A 27,974-nucleotide genomic window follows, 5' to 3' on the forward strand; every position below is an offset into this window, starting at 1 on the left:
AAAAATCCTCGGACCTGTGAAAAAATCGTACCGCGTCACTTCCAGTGCTCGTATGCCAGGAGCACAGCTGATCGCGGGTCCACGGCGCATGCGCAGCTGCTTTTTCTTTGGTCCGTGAATATCCTAGACTGGGGTAGGTCACTTGTGCCCGTCATACGCAGCCAGTGTGCCCACTATTTGCAGCCACTTGTGCCCATCATACGCAGCCATTGTGCCCACCATATGCAGCTACTTGTGCCCATCATACGTAGCTATTGTGCCCACTATATGCAGCCACTTGTGCCCATCATAAGCAGCCAGTGTGCCCACTATTTGCAGCTACTTGTGCCCATCATACGCAGCCATTGTGCCCACTATTTGCAGCCACTTGTGCCCATCATACGCAGCCAGTGTGCCCACTATTTGCAGCTACTTGTGCCCATCATACGCAGACATTGTGCCCACTATTTGCAGCCACTTGTGCCCGTCATACGCAGCCATTGTGCCCACTATATGCAGCCACTTGTGCCCATCATATGCAGCCATTGTGCCCACTATATGCAGCCACTTGTGCCCATCATACGCAGCCAGTGTGCCCACTATTTGCAGCCACGTGTGCCCATCATACGCAGCCATTGTGCCCACTATATGCAGTCACTTGTACCCGTCATACGCGTCACTTCCTTCTTCTTCTGTAGCGGCGGCTGTGGCTCCTGTGTCCGCTTGGCTCCTCAGGCTTCCTCCGTCATGTCTCCTTTTCCGCCAATGCGTTAGGCATCCAATAGGATCGCCTAAAGCTTTGGCCAATCGGGAGACAGGTTTTACTGACCTGCCTGCTGATTGGCAAGGAGGAACTTTAGTGTGAAAATAGCTTCTGGCTCTTATCACGTGCTTCGAAATACACACCCCGCCTATTCCCGCCATAGTATTTCATGTGTCCGGCATCCTAAAAGGGGCCAGGCACATGAATAGGGAGGGCGGCAGAGGTGACGGGGGCGGTGCCCATGCATTGTGGGCCCACCATGCAACCATGCAGGGGCCACCACTGGTCTTTGATCTCTGTCAAGTGCTGGGGTCTGGATCGTCTCCGCTGCTTTTCCTCCAATCGGGCCAAAGAAGCTGAGTGCGAGTTTACCTATAGCCCTCACACTGGAGACTTGCACACCATCATCATGGCATCCCAGGACGGTGGGTATCAGGTCACAGGAGGGCAGAGCGCATGTGTGTCCCGCTTTGGGGTCACTGGTGGCTTAGGGAGAAGGAGAGGGCCCCTGGGTGTCCGTGGCAGAAGGAGAGGGCACCCCTATCTCCCCCGGAGGACGGGGACACCGTTCTCTCCCCCGGAGGACGGGGACACCATTCTCTCCCCGGAGGAGGAGGACACCGTTCTCTCCCCCGGAGGACGGGGACACCATTCTCTCCCCCGGAGGACGGGGACACCCTTCTCTCCCCCGGAGGACGGGGACACCCTTCTCTCCCCCGGAGGACGGTGACACCCTTCTCTCCCCCGGAGGACGGGGACACCATTCTCTCCCCCGGAGGACGGGGACACCATTCTCTCTCCCGGAGGACGGGGACACCGTTCTCTCCCCCGGAGGACGGGGACACCCTTCTCTCCCCCGGAGGACGGGGACACCATTCTCTCCCCCGGAGGACGGGGACACCATTCTCTCTCCCGGAGGACGGGGACACCGTTCTCTCCCCCGGAGGACGGGGACACCATTCTCTCCCCGGAGGAGGAGGACACCGTTCTCTCCCCCGGAGGACGGGGACACCATTCTTCCCTCGGAGGACGGGGACACCGTTCTCTCCCCCGGAGGACGAGGACACCATTCTCTCCCCTGGAGGACGAGGACACCATTCTCTCCCACGGAGGACGAGGACACCAGGGCTGGACAAGGAGAAGAGGTGAGCGCTGCGGGGAAACAGAGCATCATGAGGGACGGGGGATAGAGGAGCAGGAGAGGAACAGAGAAGCATGTGTGGGAACAGAGAAGCAGGGGGGGGGGGGTATCAGTGGAGCACAGGGGGGACCAGAGAAGCATGAGGGTAAGAGGAGCATGGGGGGGGGATAGAGAAGCATGTGGGGGAACAGAGAAGCAGGGGGAGAACCAGAGGAGCAGAGAGGGGGACAGAGGCGCATGGGGGCCGGCCGCCATGGGAGAGACTTGTCAAAGTTTATGAAGTCCAGGGCAATATTTTTGTCCCAGTCCAGCCCTGGTGTCCCTGTCCTCCAGGAGAGAGAATGGTGTCCTCGTCCTCGGGGGAGAGAATGGTGTCCTCCGGGGGAGAGAAGGGTGTCCTCCGGGGGAGAGAAGGGTGTCCTCGTCCTCCGGGGGGAGAGAATGGTGTCCTCGTCCTCGGGGGAGAGAATGGTGTCCTCGTCCTCGGGGGAGAGAATGGTGTCCCCATCCTCTGGGGGAGAGAATGGTGTCCCCGTCCTTTGGGGGAGAGAATGGTGTCCTCGTCCTCTGGGGGAGAGAAGGGTGTCCTCGTCCTCTGGGGGAGAGAAGGGTGTCCTCGTCCTCGGGGGAGAGAATGTTGTCCCCATCCTCTGGGGGAGAGAATGGTGTCCCCGTCCTCGGGGGAGAGAAGGGTGTCCCCGTCCTCCGGGGGAGAGAATGGTGTCCCCGTCCTCCGGGGGAGAGAATGGTGTCCCCGTCCTCCGGGGGAGAGAATGGTGTCCCCGTCCTCCGGGGGAGAGAAGGGTGTCCCCGTCCTCCGGGGGAGATAGGGGTGCCCTCTCCTTCTGCCACGGACACCCAGGGGCCCTCTCCTTCTCCCTAAGCCACCAGTGACCCCAAAGCGGGACACACATGCGCTCTGCCCTCCTGTGACCTGATACCCACCGTCCTGGGATGCCATGATGATGGTGTGCAAGTCTCCAGTGTGAGGGCTATAGGTAAACTCGCACTCAGCTTCTTTGGCCCGATTGGAGGAAAAGCAGCGGAGACGATCCAGACCCCAGCACTTGACAGAGATCAAAGACCAGTGGTGGCCCCTGCATGGTTGCATGGTGGGCCCACAATGCATGGGCACCGCCCCCGTCACCTCTGCCGCCCTCCCTATTCATGTGCCTGGCCCCTTTTAGGATGCCGGACACATGAAATACTATGGCGGGAATAGGCGGGGTGTGTATTTCGAAGCACGTGATAAGAGCCAGAAGCTATTTTCACACTAAAGTTCCTCCTTGCCAATCAGCAGGCAGGTCAGTAAAACCTGTCTCCCGATTGGCCAAAGCTTTAGGCGATCCTATTGGATGCCTAACGCATTGGCGGAAAAGGAGACATGACGGAGGAAGCCTGAGGAGCCAAGCGGACACAGGAGCCACAGCCGCCGCTACAGAAGAAGAAGGAAGTGACGCGTATGACGGGTACAAGTGACTGCATATAGTGGGCACAATGGCTGCGTATGATGGGCACACGTGGCTGCATATAGTGGGCACACTGGCTGCGTATGATGGGCACAAGTGGCTGCATATAGTGGGCACAATGGCTGCATATGATGGGCACAAGTGGCTGCATATAGTGGGCACAATGTCTGCGTATGATGGGCACAAGTAGCTGCAAATAGTGGGCACACTGGCTGCGTATGATGGGCACAAGTGGCTGCAAATAGTGGGCACAATGGCTGCGTATGATGGGCACAAGTAGCTGCAAATAGTGGGCACACTGGCTGTGTATGATGGGCACAAGTGGCTGCATATAGTGGGCACAATAGCTGCGTATGATGGGCACAAGTAGCTGCATATGGTGGGCACAATGGCTGCGTATGATGGGCACAAGTGGCTGCAAATAGTGGGCACACTGGCTGCGTATGACGGGCACAAGTGACCTACCCCAGTCTAGGATATTCACGGACCAAAGAAAAAGCAGCTGCGCATGCGCCGTGGACCCGCGATCAGCTGTGCTCCTGGCATACGAGCACTGGAAGTGACGCGGTACGATTTTTTCACAGGTCCGAGGATTTTTTACTACAGATCTGATCCCTACAGCTGGGAGGATGGCGGTGGGGCGGGGGGTGATTCGTACAGCTGGGAGGATGGCGGTTGGGGGGGGGGGGTGATTCGCACAGCTGGGAGGATGGCGGTGGGGGGGGGGGTGATTCGTAGAGCTGGGAGGATGGTGGTGTGGGGGGGGGTGATTCGTACAGCTGGGAGGATGGCGGTGGGGGGGGGGGGTGATTCGTACAGCTGGGAGGATGGTGGTGGGGGGGGGTGATTCTTACAGCTGGGAGGATGGCGGTGGGGGGGGGGGGTGATTCGTACAGCTGGGAGGATGGTGGTGGGGGGGGGGGGGATTCGTACAGCTGGGAGGATGGCGGTGGGGGGGGGGGGTGATTCGTACAGCTGGGAGGATGGGGGGGGGGGGGGGTGATTCGTACAGCTGGGAGGATGGCGGTGGGGGGGGTGATTCGTACAGCTGGGAGGATGGCGGTGGGGGGGGGGGGGTGATTCGTACAGCTGGGAGGATGGTGTTGGGGGGGGGTGATTCGTACAGCTGGGAGGATGGTGTTGGGGGGGGTGATTTGTACAGCTGGGAGGATGGCGGTGGGGGGGGGGTGATTCGTACAGCTGGGAGGGTGGCGGTGGGGGGGGGTGATTCGTACAGCTGGGAGGATGGTGTTGGGGGGGGGGTGATTCGTACAGCTGGGAGGATGGCGGTGGGGGGGGGTGATTCGTACAGCTGGGAGGATGGCGGTGGGGGGGGGTGATTCATACAGCTGGGAGGATGGCGGTGGGGGGGGGGTGATTCGTACAGCTGGGAGGATGGCGGTGGGGGGGGGGTGATTCGTACAGCTGGGATGATGGGGGGGGCGGGGGGGGGGTGATTCATACAGCTGGGAGGATGGCGGTGGGGGGGTGGGGTGATTTGTACAGCTGGGAGGATGGCGGTGGGGGGGGGGTGATTCGTACAGCTGGGAGGATGGCGGTGGGGGGGGGGGTGATTCGTACAGCTGGGAGGATGGCGGTGGGGGGGGGTGATTCGTACAGCTGGGATGATGGGGGGGGGCGGGGGGGGGGTGATTCATACAGCTGGGAGGATGGCGGTGGGGGGTGGGGTGATTTGTACAGCTGGGAGGATGGCGGTGGGGGGGGGGTGATTTGTACAGCTGGGAGGATGGTGTTGGGAGGGGGGGGTGATTTGTACAGCTGGGAGGATGGTGTTGGGGGGGGGGTGATCCCTACAGCTGGGAGGATGGCGGTGGGGGGGGGGGTGATTTGTACAGCTGGGAGGATGGTGTTGGGAGGGGGGGGTGATTTGTACAGCTGGGAGGATGGTGTGGGGGGGGGGTGATCCCTACAGCTGGGAGGATGGCGGTGGGGGGGGGGGATTCGTACAGCTGGGAGGATGGCGGTGGGGGATTCGTACAGCTGGGAGGATGGCGGTGGGGGGGGGGGGATTCGTACAGCTGGGAGGATGGCGGTGGGGGATTCGTACAGCTGGGAGGATGGCGGTGGGGGGGGGGGGGGATTCGTACAGCTGGGAGGATGGCGGTGGGGGATTCGTACAGCTGGGAGGATGGCGGTGGGGGGGGGGGGGTTCGTACAGCTGGGAGGATGGCGGTGGGGGATTCGTACGAGCTGGGAGGATGGCGGTGGGGGGGGGGGGGGTGATTCGTACAGCTGGGAGGATGGCGGTGGGGGGGGGGGGGGGATTCGTACAGCTGGGAGGATGGCGGTGGGGGGGGGGGATTTCGTACAGCTGGGAGGATGGCGGTGGGGGATTCGTACAGCTGGGGGGATGGCGGTGGGGGGGGGGGGATTCGTACAGCTGGGAGGATGGCGGTGGGGGATTCGTACAGCTGGGAGGATGGCGGTGGGGGGGGGGGGATTCGTACAGCTGGGAGGATGGCGGTGGGGGGGGGGGGATTCGTACAGCTGGGGGGATGGGGTGGGGGATTCGTACAGCTGGGAGGATGGCGGTGGGGGATTCGTACAGCTGGGAGGATGGCGGTGGGGGGGGGGGGATTCGTACAGCTGGGAGGATGGCGGTGGGGGATTCGTACAGCTGGGAGGATGGCGGTGGGGGGGGGGGGATTCGTACAGCTGGGAGGATGGCGGTGGGGGATTCGTACAGCTGGGAGGATGGCGGTGGGGGGGGGGATTCGTACAGCTGGGAGGATGGCGGTGGGGGGGGGGGGATTCGTACAGCTGGGGGGAGGGGGGGGGGGGGGGGATTCGTACAGCTGGGAGGATGGCGGTGGGGGATTCGTACAGCTGGGAGGATGGCGGTGGGGGGGGGGGATTCGTACAGCTGGGAGGATGGCGGTGGGGGGGGGGGGATTCGTACAGCTGGGAGGATGGCGGTGGGGGATTCGTACAGCTGGGAGGATGGCGGGGGGGATTCGTACAGCTGGGAGGATGGCGGTGGGGGGGGGGGATTCGTACAGCTGGGAGGATGGCGGTGGGGGATTCGTACAGCTGGGAGGATGGCGGTGGGGGGGGGGGGATTCGTACAGCTGGGAGGATGGCGGTGGGGGGGGGGATTCGTACAGCTGGGAGGATGGCGGGGGGGATTCGTACAGCTGGGAGGATGGCGGTGGGGGATTCGTACAGCTGGGAGGATGGCGGTGGGGGATTCGTACAGCTGGGAGGATGGCGGTGGGGGGGGGGGGGATTCGTACAGCTGGGAGGATGGGGTGGGGGGGGGGGATTCGTACAGCTGGGAGGATGGCGGTGGGGGATTCGTACAGCTGGGAGGATGGCGGTGGGGGATTCGTACAGCTGGGAGGATGGCGGTGGGGTATTCGCACAGCTGGGAGGATGGCGGTGGGGGGGGGGGGGGGGGTGAGGATGGTCCCGTGTACATGGAGCCTAAAAAAATACAGAAGAGCGGAACTTTACTTTTTGGGTAACATTTCACTTCAAAGATAAATCAAACCTAAAGTTCCACCTTAAACTTTCCCATTGAAATGAGGAATAAAATGGAAATGTGTTTGTTGGTATTCAGAAGCTCTCCTCCTACATACACATTTTCTTCACAGTCTTTATTGCGCACACCAAAAACAATGTGACATTTTATTATACATGGGGGATGCTTAAAAGCCAGAGAGTCTATGTTTTTTACGGACCTCAATAAGCCTCTGCTTTGGGGGCGGGGCTGGAGGCGGGGCTGTGTCACCGTTTGCTCCTATCACAGAATTGCAGCCTAATGTATCTGCATGTCTCTTTCCCCTCCCCCCTCCCCCCCGCTTCTATGTAGGTTTCTCATTGGATCTGCATGTTCTGTCCCGCCCCCCCGCTCTGTGTATGCCTCCTCGTTATGGTTGCTCGTCACTTCCGTGACAAATTGTGATGGGTTCACTGAGGGGTAGTGTCGTGAATCCCCTGGAACGCATCACATTTGGCATTGGAACGCATTGCGCATGCGCAGTTTGCCGCCACGTGACTTAGGCTGCATTCTGTGATAGGGAGCAGAATATGACACTGCATAGAGCTCAAAAACCCAGGAGAACCCTTGGTAAAAGGCAAGGTCTGTCCTATGCAATTTCCTATTAAACACCCAGGCTGACCATAATCTTAAATCGCCAACAGAGCGTTGCAGTAGCAGTTGTATGTATGTATGTATGTATGTATGTATGTATTTATTTATTTATTTATTTATGTATGTATTTTTTAAATACATTTGTGGATTGGGGTGCTTAGGATGGTACTTAAGTGAGGTTTCTACCTTTTTTTTAAAGTCCTTTCAGAGACAGGTGTGCTTTAGATTCACTGTAGCACATACTACTGTACAGCGACATGAATTATCACTTTTGTGGACTTTAAACATTGTGGGGATCGAAAGTTTGAGCACCCCAGGTAAAAATTTGAATTAATGTGCATAACGAAGACAAGGAAAGATGGAAAAATCTCCAAATAGCATCATATTACAGATTAGACATTCTTATAATATGTAAAAAAAAAAGTTAGATTTTATTTCCATCATTTACACTTTCAAAACTACAGAAAACAAAAAAATGGCGTCTGCAAAGGTTTGGGCACCCTGCAGAATTTATAGCGTGTACTGCCCCCTTTGCAAAGCTGAGACCTGCCAGTGTCATGGATTGTTCTCAATCATCGTCTGGGAAGACCAGGTGATGTCAATCTCAAAGGTTTTAAATGCCCAAACTCATCTGACCTTGCCCCAACAATCGGCACCATGGGTTCTTCTAAGCAGTTGAAACTGAAAATAGTTGACGCTCCCAAAGCTGGAGAAGGCTACTGTATAAGAAGATAGCAAAGCGTTTTCAGATGTCAATATCCTCTGTTCGGAATGTAATTAAGAAATGGCAGTCATCGGGAACAGTGGAAGTTAACCAGTTAAGCCCCGGACCAATATGCAGCCTAAAGACCCAAGGTGTTTTTACAGTTCGGGACTGCGTCGCTTTAACAGACAATTGCGCGGTCGTGCGACGTGGCTCCCAAACAAAATTGGCGTCCTTTTTCCCCCACAAATAGAGCTTTCTTTTGGTGGTATTTGATCACATCTGCGGTTTTTAGTTTTTGCGCTATAAACAAAAATAGAGCGACAATTTTGAAAAAAATGCAATATTTTTTACTTTTTGCTGTAATAAATATCCCCCAAAAACATATATAAAAACATATTTTTTCCTCAGTTTAGGCCGATACGTATTCTTCTACCTATTTTTAGTAAAAAAAATCGCAATAAGCGTTTATCGATTGGTTTGCGCAAAATTTATAGCGTTTACAAAATAGGGGATAGTTTTATTGCATTTTTATAAAAAAATTTTTTTTTTACTACTAATGGCGGCGATCAGCAATTTTTTTCGTGACTGCGACATTATGGCGGACACTTCGGACAATTTTGACACATTTTTGGGACCATTGTCATTTTCACAGCAAAAAATGCATTAAAATTGCATTCTTTATTGTGAAAATGACAGTTGCAGTTTGGGAGTTAACCACAGGTGGCGCTGTAGGAGTTAGGGTGCACCTAGTATGTGTTTACAACTGTAGGGGGGTGTGGCTGTAGGAATGACGTCATCGATCGTGTCTTCCCTATAAAGGGAATGATGCGATCGATGCGCCGCCATAGTGAAGCACGGGGAAGCCGTGTTTACATACGGCTCTCCCCGTTCTTCAGCTCCGGGGAGCGATCGCGACGGAGCGGCTATAAACAAATAGCCGCGCCGTGGTCCCGGATCGCTCCCGAGCGGACCCGACCTCCGCATGTAGCGGGGTCCCGATCGGACCCCCCCCCGCTAATAGGCAAGGACGTACATGTACGCCCATGTGCCTGTACGTGCCATATTGTGGACGTATATGTACATGCGGGGGTTGGGAACTGGTTAAAGCAAGATCTGGAAGACCAAGAAAAATATCAGACAGAACAGCTCGCAGGATTGTGAGAAAAGCAATTCAAAACCCATGTTTGACTGCACGATACCTCCAGAAAGATCTGGCAGACACTGGAGTTGTGGTACACTATTACACTATAAAGAGATACTTGTACCAATATGGTCTTCGTGGAAGAGTCATCAGAAGAAAACCTCTTCTACGTCCTCACCACAAAAATCAGCGTTTGAACTTTGCAAATGAACACATAGACAAGCCTGATGCATTTTGGAAACAAGTTCTGTGGGCCGATGAGGTTAAAATAACTTTTTGGCCGGAATGAGCAAAGGTACGTTTGGAGAAGAAAGGGCACAGAATTTAATGAAAAGAACCTCTGTCCAACTGTTAAGCATGGGGGTGGATCAATCATGCTTTGGGGTTGTATTGCAGCCAGTGGCACAGGGAACATTTCACGAGTAGAAGGAAAAATGGATTCAATAAAATTTCAGCAAATTCTGGATGGTAACTTGATGCCATCTGTAAAAAAGCTGAAGTTAAAGAGAGGATGGCTTCTACAAATGGATAATGATCCTAAACACACCTCAAAATCCACGGGGGATTACATCAAGAGGCGTAAACTAAAGGTTTTGCCATGGCCTTCACAATCTCCTGACCTCAACATAATTGAAAATCTATGGTTAGACCTTAAAAGAGCAGTGCGTGACAGACAGCCCAGAGATCTCAAAGAACTGGAAGACTTTTGTAAGGAAGAATGGGCAAAGATACCTCAAACAAGAATTGAAAGACTCTTGGCTGGCTACAAACAGCATTTACAAGCTGTGATACTTGCCAAAGGGGGCAGTACAAGATAGTAACTCTGCAGGGTGCCCAAACTTTTGCAGACGCCATTTTTTTTGTTTTCTGTAATTTTGAAAGTGTAAATGATGGAAATAAAATCTTACTTTTTTTGACATCTAAGAATGTCTAATCTGATGCCTTTTGGAGATTTTTCCATCTTTCCTTGGCTTTGTTATGCACATAAATACAAATTTTTACCTGGGGTGCCCAAACTTTCGATCCCCACTGTAGTTTCAACAAAAACAGAAGGGAGCTGAGTGATGTGCTTATTTGTGCACTACACCGCCCCCTACCTAAGTCAGAATAGACAGCAGCTGTAGGGTAAAGTGCTATGGTTTACATCTCTGGCAGTTATCTGTTCAGTGTGAATTCATCCATAAGCTAATTTTGCTTTAAAGTTTAACTTCACTCTCTCAACCAACATTGACAATTTTTATGCCCTATGCTGCTATTAGTAAATAAACAGGAAACTATATCATATTTAAATGTGGTGTGTTTTTTTTGTAGTGTTTTTTTTTTTTTTTTTTATTATTATCGTCAGTTACTTCCTGGTTTCTAGGCCTAGACAAATGTCATCCCAGGAGTCTTCAGATGGGAGGAGTTTAATCAGCTAAGCACACCCTCCTACATGCATGCCTGAGCTAAGAACAGATGGCTTCCAGGAAGTAAATGATAGATGAATAATCTGCCCTTACTGCCCAGAAATTCTGGGGGGTGTTTTTCAAAGTGATTTGTCAGGAAAATAAAGCATGGAGACCTGGATGGATGGATGGGGAAGTTTGCTCAGATACAGTGTAGTTCTACTTTTAAGTTAATTTTTCTTCCTGGGAAATCTGTTTCACACTGAAAAATGTGTAAAAAGAATGAATGGTTGAATAGACTTGAAATAAATAAAATCAGACTTATTCTTGATCTGTATTTTTTCTACTATCATTTGTGATTTTATTGACTTGAAATTTTGTTTTTGTTTTTTTCTTTGGACATGTATAATAATTCTGTAATCATTAAATTCTACAGCAAAGGAACCAAACCAGAAAAGCTCCCAGTGCATGTGTATGAAGTAGATGAAGAAGCGGACAAAGATGAGGTGAGTCCATTCTGCATAATGCAAATGAAAGATATACATGTATCTTTCTGAAACATACCTTGATATTGGCAATTTTGTGGATGGGACTATACCAGTAAATGTTGGATTTAACAGGAAAGGGCTGGCATATCCCAGCTCTCTTGATGTGAGCTCCTGAGAGCCCTTGGTTGTATTAACTTACAGCTGCATGGGGGGTAAGACAGGAGAAGATTTCTACTTTTTTTTTAGCTAAACTTAGACTTAAAGCAATAAATGCAAATTTCCAAATCACCCTAGGTATTGATGGGGATTTTTTTTTTATTAATACAATTAATAAATCATCAATTTTATTATTTGATGATTTTTTTTTCTTTTTTCTTCATGGGGGCTAAGTCATGCCATGGAAGACTTTTATACATGCCATCATGCTCCTATCTAGCAACAAGTCACTTTAATTAGTGATCTGCTGCTCACTAGATTTACAGCTCTGCCCTTTCGCAACACAAGAAGTGGCAGTCATTTCCCCACTTTATCTCTCTCTACATGCAATAATGAGCATTGTGTTACATTTCTCTGCTACAGAGCATTCTCCTAGAGCTCTCTGTAGTAGGATAGTAAGCCCTGGCGTTCATCGATTCAGCTCCTTCTCTTGGTGCTAAACCACATCTCTCACTGACAGCCAGCAATCCAGCCTAAATGCCATTATTTGAAACCTGTGCTGGGTCTGTATTTGCGCTCCCCTGTATTTCATACCTAAATTAAAGTCCAGAGTGCAACTGAGCAATGCTCGGTCTGTTGTGCCTTACTAGCACAGCACAATGCTGTTTTCCTATAGCAGGTAATAGGTTTGGATCTGGGGAGACTGCTCCTATATTGTGTATTTATAGGCTGGGGTAATCACAGAATAGACTGTACTACTTAGCTGCAATCTATAGTAGTGGGTAAAACGGTTGTGGACCTGTCGGTGCTGTCTGGCAGGTTTACCTCAATGTCTTGTTTTTTATCTTGTTGCTTATCCCGATTGTAATACTTTTTTTGCCTTTTGTTTCTGCTGCATGAAATTAATTTTTTACATTTTAAAATACGATCGCGATTTAGCCAGGTTTTTTTTTTTTTTTCTGTGCTGACTGATTGAATTCTACACATGCATAGGATGTGAATTTGCTGCTGACCTTACCTCCACTTGCTGATTCAATGGTTTTACTAGCCCTCACATGTACATGCTTTGTGTGGTGTAACCAGGAGATTCCATAATTAGTATGAACAATTTCCTTCAGGCAATTTTTGAGTTCTATGTGCACTAATGCCAATTAATGTTGTTTTTAAAGTGGAATTCCAGTAAAAATGTACTGTCAATCAAATATGCTACCTTGTCCTGAAGATTAGGTTCTTTGCCCTGCATTATAAAACAAATGTGCACAGTTTTGGGTCAGGCTTACCATAGTTACAATTTCTCATTTTTTATCTGCATATGGAATTTTCACCTCTGGTCATATGCCTCTCCTACATTTTTGAATGTCATTTATTTTAAAATAATATATTGAACATGGCTTTTTGCTCTTTTCCTTTTTGTTTTAGTTTCTTTTTCTTGAGCATACGTTACCACAACCTATTTACTAGTCAATTTATTCTTAAAGGTACTTTTAGAAAACATGTAAATGAATTGGCTAGAATGCTGCTTGGGTAATATGGTCCTTTAAATCTTCATGTCAATTATTTGGCATGTCCTGCAATTTGTGTTTTATTGAGTACAAATGCCTGCTTATCAAACAGGTATGTTTATTTAGGCTCCATGCACACTAGCTTTTTTTTCTGCACCTAGAAACTAAATGGTGTTACCCGATGTGCACACTACTTAGTCTATTGGTGTTTTTTGAGCTTTAGCATCTAGGAGCAGAAAGAAATTTTTTTTGTAGAGTTTCTTGGAGCGTTTTTTCAGCAGAAATGCTACCAATAGCGTTTTTTCAGCTTTTGTTTTTTCCTTTTATTGCAAAAATGCCAATAATAAAGTGCTAATGCTTCTAAACGCTACTACAAAAAGCTATTACCAGTGTTCTTCAGCCAGTGATTTTTGCAGTAGTTTTTAGCTAAAAAAAAAAACGCTAATGTGCATGGAGCCTAAAACGGGTGAAAATCTCAAATTTTCCATTAAATAAGTACAGACTGACACAAATAAATGGCACTCGCTATTCTTTGGGCTCAGTTCACACTGCTGCGACAGCAAAGTTGTACACCTTTTGCCTGGCAACTTCCTTTGAACTTTATCTGACTTGAATGCTATTTAGAAGCCTATCCAACGGCTGAAATCGCACCCAAGTCAGACCAAAGTAGTGCAGGAACCTTTTTTTTAAATTCTGAGCGACCGTGTGTAGTATCAGTTAAAACGGCTGTTATATGTAAATTGGAAAACATTGAATTTAACATATTATGCGACTTGCGTGTCTCACAACTCAGATCTCCTGTCGCAGCAGTGTGAACAGAGCCTTATTCCGAAAGCTTTTCCATTTACATGTAGCCCCCTGATGTTTATGCAGTGTTGCTCTTAAATTTATGTGCAGAGTGATAGTTGCCTTGGTCAATTGATTTCACCCCATTTCTGGTATTGCTGCACTTCTCTCTTCTGTCTCTAGGTGGCCTGGTATCTGGTGACATTGGCTAAGACAGGGCATTGTAGGGACAGACTAGGAGTGAATGGGGTGTCTCAGCCAATAGGTACACTTTTTCTTGGGTCCCTTGGCCTGCTGGGAGAACCTATTTATTTGGGTGGAGTCAGGTGATCAGTGTTTGGTGCCACCTTGCCAGCTGTCTGGGTGGATGTGTGTCGTATTGCCCACGGACTGCTAAGCCAGAGTCCTGCCCTATCCTGGGGGCATCTGGCTGCTAGGCTATCTGAGGGCCTATTCATAAGCAAGAGAGCAGCGTAGGGTTGGGACTGTGGCTTGCAGTCCAACCATAAGTGATGGTTCTGCCGGCTGGAGAACCTGACGTGGTAGGAGGTAGAGGGGAAGCTGTCACCACTAAGGGACCATACACCTTGTTACCAGGAACCACAGTGAGTGGCTGAAGCAAGTACCTGAGCAGTATTTTCACCAACCAGGGACGGTGAAGAATTGGGCTACTTCAGCAGATGTCAAGCCAGGGACCCAGCCAGTGGAGGTGATGCTTAGAGAGCAATATTGTGTGCCAAGCCAGGAATCTAGTAAGGCCAGTGGGGTGAAGCTTCAAGAGTGAGTGCCAAGCTAGGGACCCTGTAGGGGTGGCGCTTGAAGATACAGAGTGTGAAGATTGGAAGAGCTCAGGAGATCCAGTGGCAGTGGATTAGCGGGTCTAAGTGATAGACTGGGATGCTCAGTTGAGTGAAGATTGTGGAGGAAGTGAGTTCATTACAACTTTTGTTCGAAACTGTTTGTTGCCATAGGAGACAGTGTTTATACACATGCAGACGTGGTGTCCGGCTAGGTGCCTTTCCCTGCATGGCTGTCTACCTATAGAAGTCTCGGAGTCTGCTAATCAACATTTCAACTACAAAAGGTTGTCCTGGCCCCCAACCCTCTCTCCCACAGTTCTGTTCAAGAGAAAATAAATCTGTGCATTCAAGAAGTGTCTGGCACCCATTATCCTACCTTACATTACACCCACCATGCCTCATAACCCACTCTACACAGAAGGATGTCAGCTGTTCCTAACTCTGGAGGTCACCGTTGGGCCTGGAGAGGCTCAGGACTTGGCTACATACAGTTGTGCTCATAAGTTTACATACCGTGGCAGAATTTGATTTCTTGGCCATTTCTCAGAGGATTTGAATTATGATAAAAAAACATTTCTTTTCCTTGTGGTTAGTGTTTGGCTGAAACAATTTATTATCAATCAACTGTGTTTACTCTTTTTATATCATCATGACAACAAAAACTAGCCAAATTACCCTGATCAAAAGTTTACATTCCCCCAGTTCCTTTACCATCAATGACAGCTTTTTTTTTTTTTGTATTTTTAGATGAGGTTCTTTTTCTTCTCAGATGGTAAAGCTGCCCATTTCTCTTGGCAAAAAGCCTCCAGTTCCTGTAAATTCTTGGACGGTCTTGCATGAACTGCACATTTGTGATCTCCCCAGAGTGGCTTAATGATATGAGGTCAGGAGACAGATGGCCACTCCAGAACCTTCACTTTATTCTGCTGTAGCCAATAACAGGTCGACTTGGCCTTGTGTTTTGGATCATTGTCATGTTGGAATGTCCCAAGTACGTCCCATGCGCAGCTTCCTGGCTAATGAATGCAAATGTTCCTCCAGTATTTTTTGATAACATACTGCCTTCATCTTGCCATCAATTTTGACCAAATTTCCTTTGCCTTTGTAGATCACACATCCCCAAAACATCAGCGATCCAGCTCTGTGTTTTATAGTAGGAATGGTGTACCTTTCATCATGGGTCTTTTTGACTCCAAATGAAGCATTTATGGTTGTGGCCAAAAAGCTCAATTTTGGACTCCTCTCTCCAAATGACTTTGTGCCAGAAGGGTTGAGACTTGTCTGTGCTGTTTGGTATTTTGTAAGCAGGATACTTTGTGGCATTTGCGTAGTAATGGCTTTCTTCTGGCGACTCGACAATGCAGCCCATCTTTCTTCAAGTGCCTCCTTATTGTGCATCTTGAAACAGCCACACCACATGTTTTCAGAGAGTCTTGTATTTCACCTGAAGTTATTTGTGGGGTTTTCTTTGCATCCCGAACAATTTTCCTGGTAGTTGTGGCTGAAATTTTAGTTGGTCTACCTGACCGTCGTTTGGTTTCAACAGAACCCCTCATTTTCCACTTCTTGATTTAGTTTGAACACTGCTGATTGGCATTCTCAATTCCTTGGATATCTTTTTATATCCCTTTCCTGTTTTATACAGTTCAACCAGCTTTTCCCGCAGATCCTTTGACAGTGCAGCCCTGGATGAAAGATGCAAGGGTCTGTCAGGAGTCCAGAAACTCATTGACATTTTACACAGCGCCCAGAGGCGATTCAGTTCGCATGCGTCGCGCTATATACGTTTTTCATTCATTCATTCATTCACACACACACATACACATCGTCTACAAGCAAACGGATCACGGGTGAGGATGGTTACCTTTAATAGCCATTCAAACCCCTTTTTGTCAACTTGTGTGCATGTTATCAGGCCAAAATCACCAGGGTATGTAAACTTATGATCAGGGTTATTTGGGTAGTTTCTGTTTGATATTATGATTTTAAAAGGAGTAAACAGTTAATTGATAATAAATGGCTTCAGCCAAACACTAACCATGAGTGAAAAAATGTTTTTGTGTTGGCCATTCTTCATAGAATATGAATAAGAAATCATAAATTCTGCCAAGGTATGTTAACTTATGAGTACAACTGTACATAATTAAAAAATTATTGCAACCATATGCGTTTAGATTTTTTTAATATAAAATAATAATTGGATAATAATAATAACACCCCCCCCCCAGAAGGGTTAAACAAAGAGGGTGAAGAAAAAGAAAACCATCAATACAACATTGACACCGCCTACATACTATTAAGTATACAATACACAAATTATCCAGCAGAACAAAATAGATGTTACCAATAACTGCCAAAGGTAACAATGGGGTATTTAATTTAGAGACTGTGTGTAATCCAATTCCTGGATGTGCAGAGGTAGCCGCGTGAGGACTTGCCTGAATAATAATCTTTGGAGGCTAGAACGGTTATAATAATGTTCAAATTCACCAATCTGACTCAGATTGGTGAAGTCCACTTCAGTTGAGATTGACTGTATCTAGGATGGTCTTTCACACACAGCTCTAGTAAGTAGTCAGAAATCTGCTTTTTGGGTCGAGAGGAGTAAAGGATTTTTTCCTGGTAAATACCTTTTTTTTATTCTTAGTGCAGAACACCACTTATTCCTCACCTAGACGAAAATGACATTGATCGCCCACATTGTACATCCCAGAAAGCAATGTTTCTATTCTATGCATGCACAAACACACTGAAGGTGTCTGCCAGGTTCCAACGACAAATGCACAGATATGCTACACGTCTGTTAGGATTTTAGGACTTGGCAGAACTTTGTGACATGTCTGTGCATGTATGGAAACCCCTTTCCATGCATATATAGACATGCTAAAAAGCTCTGCAGGTCCCATAGACCTAACAGAGACCTCTGTGGCATGTCTGCGCAAGCCAGGAATAAACAACCGAGTAGAGCTTTCAAAATGTTAAGGTAGAGCAGCGCAAGGAGAACAGGGATACAACATTAACTCTTTAATATGACTTCCCTTTATTAAAAAGTATCTCCACCTTTTGTTGAGAAAAAAACACTACCCTCAGGGTGATCTATGCACATTGTAGGGATGCAGATTGCTACCTTTTTGTTCTGAGAAGCCACTGTTTGTGTCCTTAATGAATCTGTATAGGAGTAGTTTATTATCAATCGGCTGCTGCACCCACAGGGTTCTGAGGAAAGTTGCGTGGTCTGCATCCCTTTAGACGTGATTTCCCTCTAGGAATGTGGCAACAAAAATGTAATTTTGGTTGCAGGGGATGCTCAAAATCTGATTTGTATCTTGGTGCAGACTTCCGGGAAAATCGGCCAATCGCGCAAGGTGGACATGACATTTCTGGGGGTGTTTTGTTCGCCATAAGTGTACAGAACACCTCCAGGTATCCATATTGCTTTGCATTTTACAGAAAATTACAGCGATGTAGGTTAAAAAGGAAAGATGTTTAAGAACATTCAATCACAACATGACTTGTCACAATTGTATATGTTATAATATTTTTCTATTTGCATTTTTTTCCCCCACAAAAGTGGCGTTCCCTTTTTTTTAAGCCTATTTTATTGTTTTGCTGGATAGCAAATAGACTGTTAGGTTTCAGCGATCCATTTCTTTGTGCACAACACGTGTCAGGTTTACCAGTGAAACATATCGGTGACCTTTATGGGATTGACCGCAATAGTATAATTGCTTCCTGTAAAATGGATCATTAAAAATGAATGTGTCATGCACAAGGCAAGAATACATACTATTGCAATAACCAGCTTGACTTGGTTTAAAATAAATGCTTGCATTTACAGATGGCGTTTACAGATTCTGGACTTAATTGGGCTTGCAGCATATTCAAATGATTTGCATTTGCAGCAGTTCTGATTATAGATAATATAATAAAGGCTTTATATAGCGCCAACAGTTTGCGCAGCACTTTACATCTGTTCTCTTGTTGTTGACTGTTGTTTGACATACTGTTGTAATGTGGTTTACTAAAAACTATAGTACAATAAACATTGTGTTTTGTATGCAGGATGCAGCATCCCTCGGGTCACAGAAAGGGGGAATCACTAAACATGGCTGGCTGTATAAGGGAAACATGAACAGTGCAATAAGCGTCACCATGAGGGTAAGTATCACACTCCAGTAAACTTTAATCATGTTACTGTAAATAGTGTTTCTTTCAGTGTATGCAGCCAATTAGTGGCTACAATGTTTTAGTTATCATCCATTGCTTTGTGTAGAGCATTGTTTTTCCATATATTGTAGAGACTTGATCTATAAGGCCCCTTTCAGACTGGGGGGGAGCCGCGGGGTCTGTATAACGCCGCTAAAAATAGCGACGCTATACCGGGATTGCCGCGGGAATCAGCCCATAGCGGTGCGGTATTAACCCCCGCTAGCGCCCGATAAAGGGTTAATACCACTCGCCATACGCCTCTATAGAGGCGCATGACGGGCGGTATTGCCGCGGTTTCCCATTGTTTTCAATGGGAAGGAGCGGTATACACACCGCTCCTCTCACCGCTCCAAAGATGCTGCTGACAGGAGATTTTTTTTGTGTCCCGCCAGCGCATCACCTCAGTGTTAAAGCCCTCCGGCTTTCACAGTGAGTCTGCAGTGAAGGAGTTTTTCAGGCGGGATAGCAGCGCTATTTTTAGCGCTGTACCGCCTAAAAAAAACTCCTCAGTGTGAAAGGGGCCTAAAGGAAACCTATAGTAAAGAGGTTGCCATTCCTACTTATCTTCTGCAAATAGTAACAGATTTGGTTGTACACAGGTTTTTTTTCTGCAAGTTTAGAATGAACCCCACCCCTCTTGATGCTAAGCCTCACCTCCTGCCCTTCAGCTGTCAAATACAAGAGCCTCTGCTACTTGCCAAGGCTGTGACAATGGACTGTGGAATGATAAGTAGTAGTGTTAGTGCCAGGAGGGTGGAGGCTTTATCTCTACTTGGAGAGAAATTGAAGCCCTATGTATAGCCCAGTCCCCTAGGGTATAGGGAGCACTAACAGGAACACAGAACTCAATCTTAACCCCTTTGTGTCGAAGGGTAAAACAAATGTTAAAGTGTTATTAAACCCACAACAGTAAGATCTGTATATGATGTAAAGCATGCTTGTTGTACTCTGTGGAACATATAATGGGTTAATTCTTCACATTGTTTAAAAAGGCTGTTTGGTCCTGTCTTCTCTGATCCTCCCCTTCTTACACAGTCCACATTTCATCTGCTGAAAGTACAAAGCCTTGGGGGCTCTCTGCACATTCTCAGTTTTTCTTTTTCTTGGGAGGGTACATGTGATCAGCACAGGGCCAATCGGCACTGTCCAGACAGAGGGTCAAAAACCCCTAGTAGTGATCATATACCACCAAAAGAAAGCACTCTGTGGGAACAAAATGATAACAATTTTGTTTTGGGTACAGTGTTACATGACCGCACAATCATTCAAAATGTGACAGCGCTGAAAGCTGAAAATTGGTCTAGGCAGGAAGGCGGAAGGGGAAAGTGCCCAGTATTGAAGTGGTTTAACGTATAGCTAGTTATTGCACACTGTTGATCTCCCAGGCCCCAAATCTCTAAAAATGCACATTTATTTGATCACTGTACCTTCTTTTTTTCTTTTAGTCTTTCAAAAGAAGATTTTTCCACCTTATTCAACTTGGTGATGGCTCATACAACCTAAACTTCTACAAAGATGAAAAAATTTCCAAAGAACCTAAGGGGTCAATATTCCTTGATTCCTGCATGGGTGTTGTACAGGTAATACATTTCCCAACTCTTTTTGCACTGTATAATACTTCATAGTTTGTTACTCTGTAGGAACTTTGCTTACACCGTTAGAGCATTGTAGAAAATCTTTGACTTTCCAGCTTACGTTTTAGTATACAACTGTGCTGTAAATTTTGACTTTTCAAAGCTGAAGTCTATCCTTATAGTGGTTGCAAAGCCATTTTTTTTTAACTTGTTATACTTGCTTTCTCTGTGCAAAAGTATTGTGCAGGGTGGCCCTGAATCGCATACTTCTGGGGTCCCCTGCCGGTGATATTGACGACGACTCTTCTGTATTTGCCCTCATTGGATGCCTTTTGCTATGGTGGTGCACCTGCGGGCTTGCTTCTGAGCAGGGCTATACGTGTCTAAAGATATAAACAGCATGGTGTGGCCCAACCCCCTGCTCTCTCCTCACAGCTTTTGATTGTCTCTAAGCCTTTGAGAAAGGGGAGGGAGAGAATCAGCACTGCTGCAGATAGGATCGGCACTGGATCATCACAGGACTTGCAGGTCAGTATTTAGGAGGGGGGTGGAAGTTTCTTTTTTTTTCCCCCTTAATGCAAGTAATGGGACTTTGTTGCAGACATAGAAATCGCACACTTTTAGTTGTATATAAAAATAGAAAAACAGCAGGTTAAACAGCAGGTTAAAAATTAGCTGTTGTAGACAATTCACATCCTAATCTTGAGGACATTCCTATTCAGCACATGTGACGCAGAGATACATGAAATTTAAATTAATTGCACATCCGCCAAATCAACCCAATGAGTTTCAACTTATGCCAAGTCTTCATCAGGGGAGAAAGAAGCAGAAGCAATCCTACATACATCGAAATAACAAGAAAAAGTGCACAGTGACATTTTTATGAACTTTACAGAGTTATGCATCATTTTGTTTCATACCACATTCATAAAGAATATATTACATTTACAAGGATGTGGACGTGACCGAGTGTCCAGACCAACAGGAAATGGCTCAGTGGTGCAGACCGTACGGGTCTCAGCCCCAAACCAGGCTCCAAGCCCCAGAGAGGGGCAACAGAGGTGGCTTGCTATAGCATTCACTAAATTAAATCAAAGCATAGGGACACTCTTTAATCAATGACGTGTTTAGAAATATTTTATATATAAATCTATATATAGATTTAATGGTTCTAGAGATCAGGATGAATGTAACATTGTATATGTTTGTTTTTTGGGGGTTTTTTATCCAAAAGGGTTTTTAGTGAACAACCATAAATAGAATACATTGAATAACTGCAGTACAGTACACCCAAACATTGTGCTTGATCGACTCGGCCTTGCATCATCATTCCATTGATACAGAGCAAAAACTTCACTCAGCACCACACAACATTGTACTCCACAAGAGAGGCTCAATTGGCCAAACTACATCTGTGAAATCTATCACACTGCATTAAAAATTACATCATCTTCTCCATCAGCATACCATTACAGGGAATTAATACCATCCTTGCCCCGCTCCACCCCTTTTTCTCCTATCCCTCCCTAGAATAGCAGTCGGTCCATAATTAAATCAACCAGGGCCAACCCCGGGACATCCAACCAACCCGCCTAGATTTTCTCAAATTTCTTCACACAACATTGTATATATTTAAGAAAAATCATCTGATTAAGTATATATTTAGACATGGCAGTACATGAAAGAAACATACCTGTTTAAAAAGTGAGACCACAGAAATTATAAGCTGAGTAATATACTGCAGCAACAAGGAGGAAACACCCTCCTGAAAAAGCCCTATAATCGGACAAAGAAGGTAAGCTATATAAAGCCATTTCCTGTTGGTCTGGACACTCGATCATGTCCATATCCTAGTAAATGTATTATACTATTTATGAATGGTGTATGAAAAAACATGTATGTATGTAGGATTACTTCCACTCCTGATGAAGACTTGGCATAAGTTGAAATGCGTTGGATTTGGGGATATGCAATTTATTTTAATCTTATGTATCCATGCTTCACATGTGCTGATTAGGACATGAATTGTCTAGACCAGTTCATTTTTAACCTGCTGTTTTAATGAGATTTTCAATTTTTTTGTGAAATTGTGGGAGATATCTTTCCAAAAGTTTATTAGGGGTGGAGCAGCCTTTTCCCCATGATATAATTGCTTCTTGCTGTTTTTAAAGAAGTATAGCCAAATCTCGTTTGGGTGTCCTTATCCTATGGATCACAAAAGTGCAGTTCGTTTTGCACTCCTGTGACCCATTTTCAGCAGACAGTGGGCTGAAGTCCGCTCTTGGCTGATGTTGCAGAAGTCAGTCCAGGCACTGCGTCATCACAACAATGGAAGTTGTGATCCGCCAGGTGCCTGGACCAACACCCAGCTCAGCCTCTCAGTGAGGTGCTATGCCCCCACCCCCTCCACAGCTCAGAGCTCCAGTGAGCAAGGAGGGAGCAGAGAGCTGTGACGGACAAAAAGCAGCTCTCTGCTTGGGGAGCTGTCAGAACAAATCGATTGACGGTATTCGATCGATCGTTTCTCAGTGCTGAACTGCCGGGGGATAGTTGCAGAATTGGGCTGATACTGCATCCATCTAGGTAAGTATGATTTGGGGAAAAAACGAAACCCATACTTCTGTTTTAAGGTAAAAAGCGTTTTGGAACCACTTTAAAGAAGAACTATACTTACCTGTTCTCCAGCGCAGTGATCCCCCAGAGCAGTGTGCCGCCCCTAGACATCTTCAGCCAGGTAGCTTCCAGTTATAAGATGTGGGCCGTTTGTATTATCCAGGCCAAGATGACGCTACTTTCTCGGGAGTTCATTCATTTCAGCGTTGCTATAATTCTTACACTGAGTTGCTCGTGATTGGTGTAAATTTCCCCTGCTCTGTGTTCAGTGCAGACAGGCAGGTAAGTAACTTTAATGAAAAAGAGGCATGTCTGTTCCGCATTAAAAGTCCTGCCCGTTTGCATTTTTTTATTTAGATAAATTTCCACTTTAATAACTACACAGTTGTAGATATTGTTCTTGTGCAACGATCAAAACAAAGGATACGTTTGAAGAGATGATTGTATGGTTGAGAAATGAACTGAGGTGAAGGAAGGTGCTGATAGTTCCAGTACTGCTGTTAGGAGTCTGGCATCCATTTCAGTATTGGAGAAAGAAAGCAATTCTCTTGGGACTGGGAGTGTTGTATTTCCATGACATCGCGTTCAGTGCATGAAGGGTTTTCTGTTTTTCTTAACTCTTTTTCTTGCTGTATTAAAAAAAACAAAAAAACAAACTATCAAAATATACTTTACACTACACTCCCAGATTAAAATATTATTTGCCATTGGTTAGGATTGTGTTTAGCTGCCTGTGTGGGAGTTAAGATCTGATAAGTACACACATAGTGCTGTTAAGTGGTTTTTAAAATCCAAGCCTTTTCAGATCTGTACAGAATACTAAAAGGTTTATTCACATGAAAATATGTAGCGTTTTTACATCCACCACTTTTTTAAATCAATGCATTGGTTCGAACATTAGCATACACCCATTGTATACTGGTGTGAGTCTGCAGGGGGAAGCAATAATTATGATTATTAAATCATATAGACAGTTTTGGTCTAGAATATGGAGAAGTATATATTTTTTAACTATGTAAGGTCTGCACAGACTTGCACCAATCAGTATTAAAGTGCATGTAAAGCCAGAGCATTTTCTTTGTTTTTTGCATAGAATATGGAATATTGCAACCTCTGTCGGGTTTCTTTTGCTGTCTATCTCCATACTATGGTCATTCTCCCTGTTGGTCTTTGTGACCATTTTCTCTTGTAAAAAGTAGTGATAGGAAATGCAAAATGTGTCAGAGCATGAGGTGAATCTTCCAGGCCTTCCAAACCTTTTGTAGTAAAGATAATTGTATAACTTCTCCACTTATTGGAGTAAGCAAAAAAGGTGTTCAGTTTTTCATAACTGAAATTTAAATAAGTGCTGCGCTAAAATCAACACGTGTTATGCTTTGTCAGTTTCCACAAAAATAAATAAAATGTATAGAAAGCCTATCAAGCAGTATCCTTGTGTGTAAAGTCTCAATCAATGCTCCCAATAAAGTGCTTTATACATTCAAGTGAAAAAATAAGTAAAAGCAAATGCATTTTAAAATTAAAGTTAAAAAGATCTTGCTTTATCTTCAGTGCCCTTTAACCTAAATCTTTCTTCATCAAATGCACACTGTGAACTATAAACCATTATTATTATTATTATTATTATTATTATTATTATACAGGATTTTTATATAGCACCAAGAGTTTGCACAGCACTTTACAATATAAAGGGAGACAGTACAGTTACAATGCAGTAAAATGCAAGAGGGTTAAGAGAGCCCTGCTTGTAGGAGCTTCCAATTTTTAATAGGGTGAGGCAAGTGATACAAAGTGTAACAGCTGTGGGGGATGAACAGATGGCCAAGTTAAAGGTTCACTTGTTAATTGTAGGTGGGATAGGCTTCTCTGAAGAGATGAGTTTTCAGGGATTGCCTAAAGGTGGCAGGAGTATGCGTTAAAAAATCTAGGTAGCGTTCCAGAGGGTGGGAGAGGCTTTGGAGTAGTCCTGGAGATAAGCATAGGATTAGAAAATAAAGCTAGAGTGTAGGAGGTCTTGGGAGGACCTGAGAGGATGGTTTTGGGTGTTTTTTTTGGGAGAAAAGATTGATGATGTAGCTTGGGGCAGAGTTGTGAATGGCTTTTGTATGTTATTACTTGTTCATTTTTTTAATTTGTTCCATGGGTAATTGAAAGCCAGTGGGGTGAATGGCAGGGAGGGGTGGCAGAGACGGAGCGGTTAGTAAGATCCCTTTCACACTAAAGCACTTTTGCGTTAAAAAAAAGTGCCTGAAAAGCTCACAAAAACCTATTAAGATTCAAATCAAGAATGCTTTCACACTGGGGTGGGGGCTGGCGGGGCGGTGAAAAATCTCCTGCAAGGGGCATGTTTGGAGCACTAAAAACGCCCCTATCCATTGAAATGAATGGAAAGCGCACAAAAAGTGCTTCAAAGGAGCCTCAAAATTTATTATTTTGAGTCATGTGATCTTCAAAAAAAAGTGCACTGTTAATGCCTCAAAAGCGCTTGAAAAGTGTCTGGCTTTTTTCTATAGGCAGTTTTTAAGTGCCTCGGTGTAAAAGGGGTCTTGGGTAGATGAGTCTGGCAGCAGCATTCATGATAGACTGAAGAGAGGATAACCTATGTATGTATAGGTAGACCTATGAGAAGGGAGTTCCAATAGTCAAGGCAAGAGATGTGGTTTCGTCAAAAAGGGGCAAATTTTAGAGAAGTTATGGAGGTGAAGTCTACACGCTTTAGACAGAGATGGGAGGTGAAAGGACAGGTCAGAATCTAGGATTGCACCTAGTAACCTGGCCGGGAGGGGGGTGGGGGGGGCTGGGAAATGGACTAATGGTTTAATTCATGTTTATGGAGAAGTCAGGGAGGAATATTACAAGCCAGTGAGGTGAGGAGAGTAGAGCGAAAGATTTGGGTGTCATCAGTGTAGAAATGGTATTGAAAGCCGTGGGATGTTTTCAAGGGACCAAGAGAGAATGTATAGCTAGAGAAAAGAAGGTGTCCAAAACCAGAACCTTAGGGGAACCCTTACAGAAAGAGAAAGTTGAAGAACCAGGAAAGGGCAGCATCTTGGAGGCCATAGGAGTACTGAGGTGGAGGAGCCGGTGGTCACAGAATGGTGGGAATGGTAAGAATATGGAGTAGTGGCCATTGGTTTTAGTAGTTAGTAAATGGTCAGTGAGTTTTAGTAGGGCAGTAAGTGTTTTAAGGGGAATGGGAACAAGGAGGTAGGTCTTAAGTTCAGGTTGGTGGGGGTCCAGTGAGTGCTTTTTAAGTATGAAGGTGATCTGTGCATGTTTTATAGGGGAAGGAAACGTGCCATTAAAGAGGGAGGAATGGGTCACTACATTCGTTTCCAGGGATCAATTGGTTAGGTTGGGCATCTGAGAAAAGTTTGGTAACCTCCTTCAGTAGTAGCCCAGTCAAAAGAGGAAAGTATCGAATGTGATGTTAGACAGGGTATGTTAAGTGGGAAAGATATCTGTACAGTGGGAATGTTCTTATGAATTGCTAGTCACTTCAAAAAACAGATTGCTGCAATCTCTTGGGCAGTGAGTGAGATTTGTGGGGTGGTGGGGGACAAGGAAGAGAATGGCCGATGAGGACTGGATAAGGTTTTAATAGGAGTCAGAAAGTAGGTTTGTTTGGCAGCATGGAGGCAGGAACTGTATTTTAGGAGTGCATCTGCCTGCAGGGCTTTAGTTTAATGGCACAGTTCTTCAAGAGCACAGCTAGGTCTCTTGATTTCTGGTGTCCTCAGTTTGCAGAGGTTGTAACATTTGGGGCTTGGTTCTGCATGTAGTTTGAGGAGCATTTGCATTCAGTGAGGATGAGAGTAAACTGTTGTAGACAGAGGTAGCCAGGTTGGGACAGTACAGCGGTGAGACTTTATCATAGAGGTGGTCAGTAGTAGAATAGAGAGCAAAGGGTTTAAGACCCCTTTCACACTGAGGGCGTTTTGCAGTCGCTATAGCGTTGAAAATGGCACCTGCAATCCGCCCTTAAACAGATGCTCTATTCACTCCAGTGTGAAAGCCTGAGGTCTTTCACACTGGAGCGGTGCGCTGGCAGGGCATCAGAAAAAGTCCTGCCAGCAGCTTCTTTGGAGCGCATTAGGAGCGGTAAACTCACAGCTCCTAATGTGCTCCTGCCCATTGAAATCAATGGGCAGCGCCGCCCTACCTCCGGCAGTATGCCGCTGTAGCAGAGCATTGCGGGCGTTATTAACCCTTTCTCAGCTGCTAGCGGGGGTTAAAAGCACCCCGCTAGTGGCTGAAATGCACCGCAAATCCGACGGAACGCTATGGGGAGGCACCAGTGTGAAAAGGGGTCTAAGTGTTGGTTTGTTTAGAATCTTATTGGAATGCAGCAGAGTTTTTGTAGTGTCATACTGCTTTAGTTAAACTTCTGTGTTTTGTAAGCTGCTTTAAAAAATCCGATTTGTGACTTGACCTCACTTTGGGGAGTCGAGAAATTTCCCAAATGTGGCAGACAGGAAAATAAAGTTTACATGGGCCTTAACCGGCTCTGTCTGGAATGATCTTTGCTTTACATAAACTTTGCTTGATTAGATTGATATGAATATTAGTTGCCATAGAGAACATTTTCAGCAATGAGATCGAAGAGGACAATCAGATGCCTGAAAATTAGGATTGTTACATCAAATAGCACAGCCATTATAACTTGGTGAACTGATACGTATACATATTCCATCACGTGTTACATACTAAAACAGTTATATGGAGTAGTGATTGCAAGGAATACATTTTTCCTATGACCTTAGCCCACATCTTCACCATTTTTTTTTGAGTATCAGCCCGCCCACCAGAGCTTTATAGAGGTTTCATAATGTAAATTTTGCACGTTTAAAATGTTCAGTGATTTATTTAAACTGTTTAACTGCTTTTAGAACAACAAAGTAAGACGCCTTGCCTTTGAGCTGAAGATGCAAGACAAGAGCAGTTATCTTCTGGCTGCAGACAGCGATGCTGAAATGGAGGACTGGATCAACACGCTTAACAAAATCCTGCAGTTAAACTTTGAAGCTGCCATGCAAGAAAAGAGGAACGGAGAGTCCCATGAAGGTCTGATATCCTTAGAAAGCATGCTGTCTCCCTTTTTACTTTTCATCTGTGACAATAAACTCTGAAGATCCATTACAGTTAATT

At 46.2% G+C, this 27,974-nt stretch overlaps 1 protein-coding gene across 1 annotated transcript; it reads left to right on the forward strand.

Annotated features, from left to right (window-relative positions):
• The first annotated feature begins 11,099 nt into the window (after positions 1-11,099).
• Positions 11,100-27,972, forward strand: LOC120946222 (dedicator of cytokinesis protein 9-like). Its single transcript, XM_040361044.1, has 4 exons — positions 11,100-11,204; positions 18,493-18,588; positions 20,085-20,219; positions 27,716-27,972. The coding sequence occupies exons 1-4, from the start codon at positions 11,100-11,102 to the stop codon at positions 27,953-27,955; spliced, it is 576 nt and encodes a 191-aa protein (XP_040216978.1). The 3' UTR covers positions 27,956-27,972.
• Positions 27,973-27,974: the final 2 nt, after the last annotated feature.

The sequence above is a fragment of the Rana temporaria genome, chromosome 7 (genome assembly GCF_905171775.1).
Source record: "Rana temporaria chromosome 7, aRanTem1.1, whole genome shotgun sequence".
Taxonomy (NCBI): domain Eukaryota; kingdom Metazoa; phylum Chordata; class Amphibia; order Anura; family Ranidae; genus Rana; species Rana temporaria.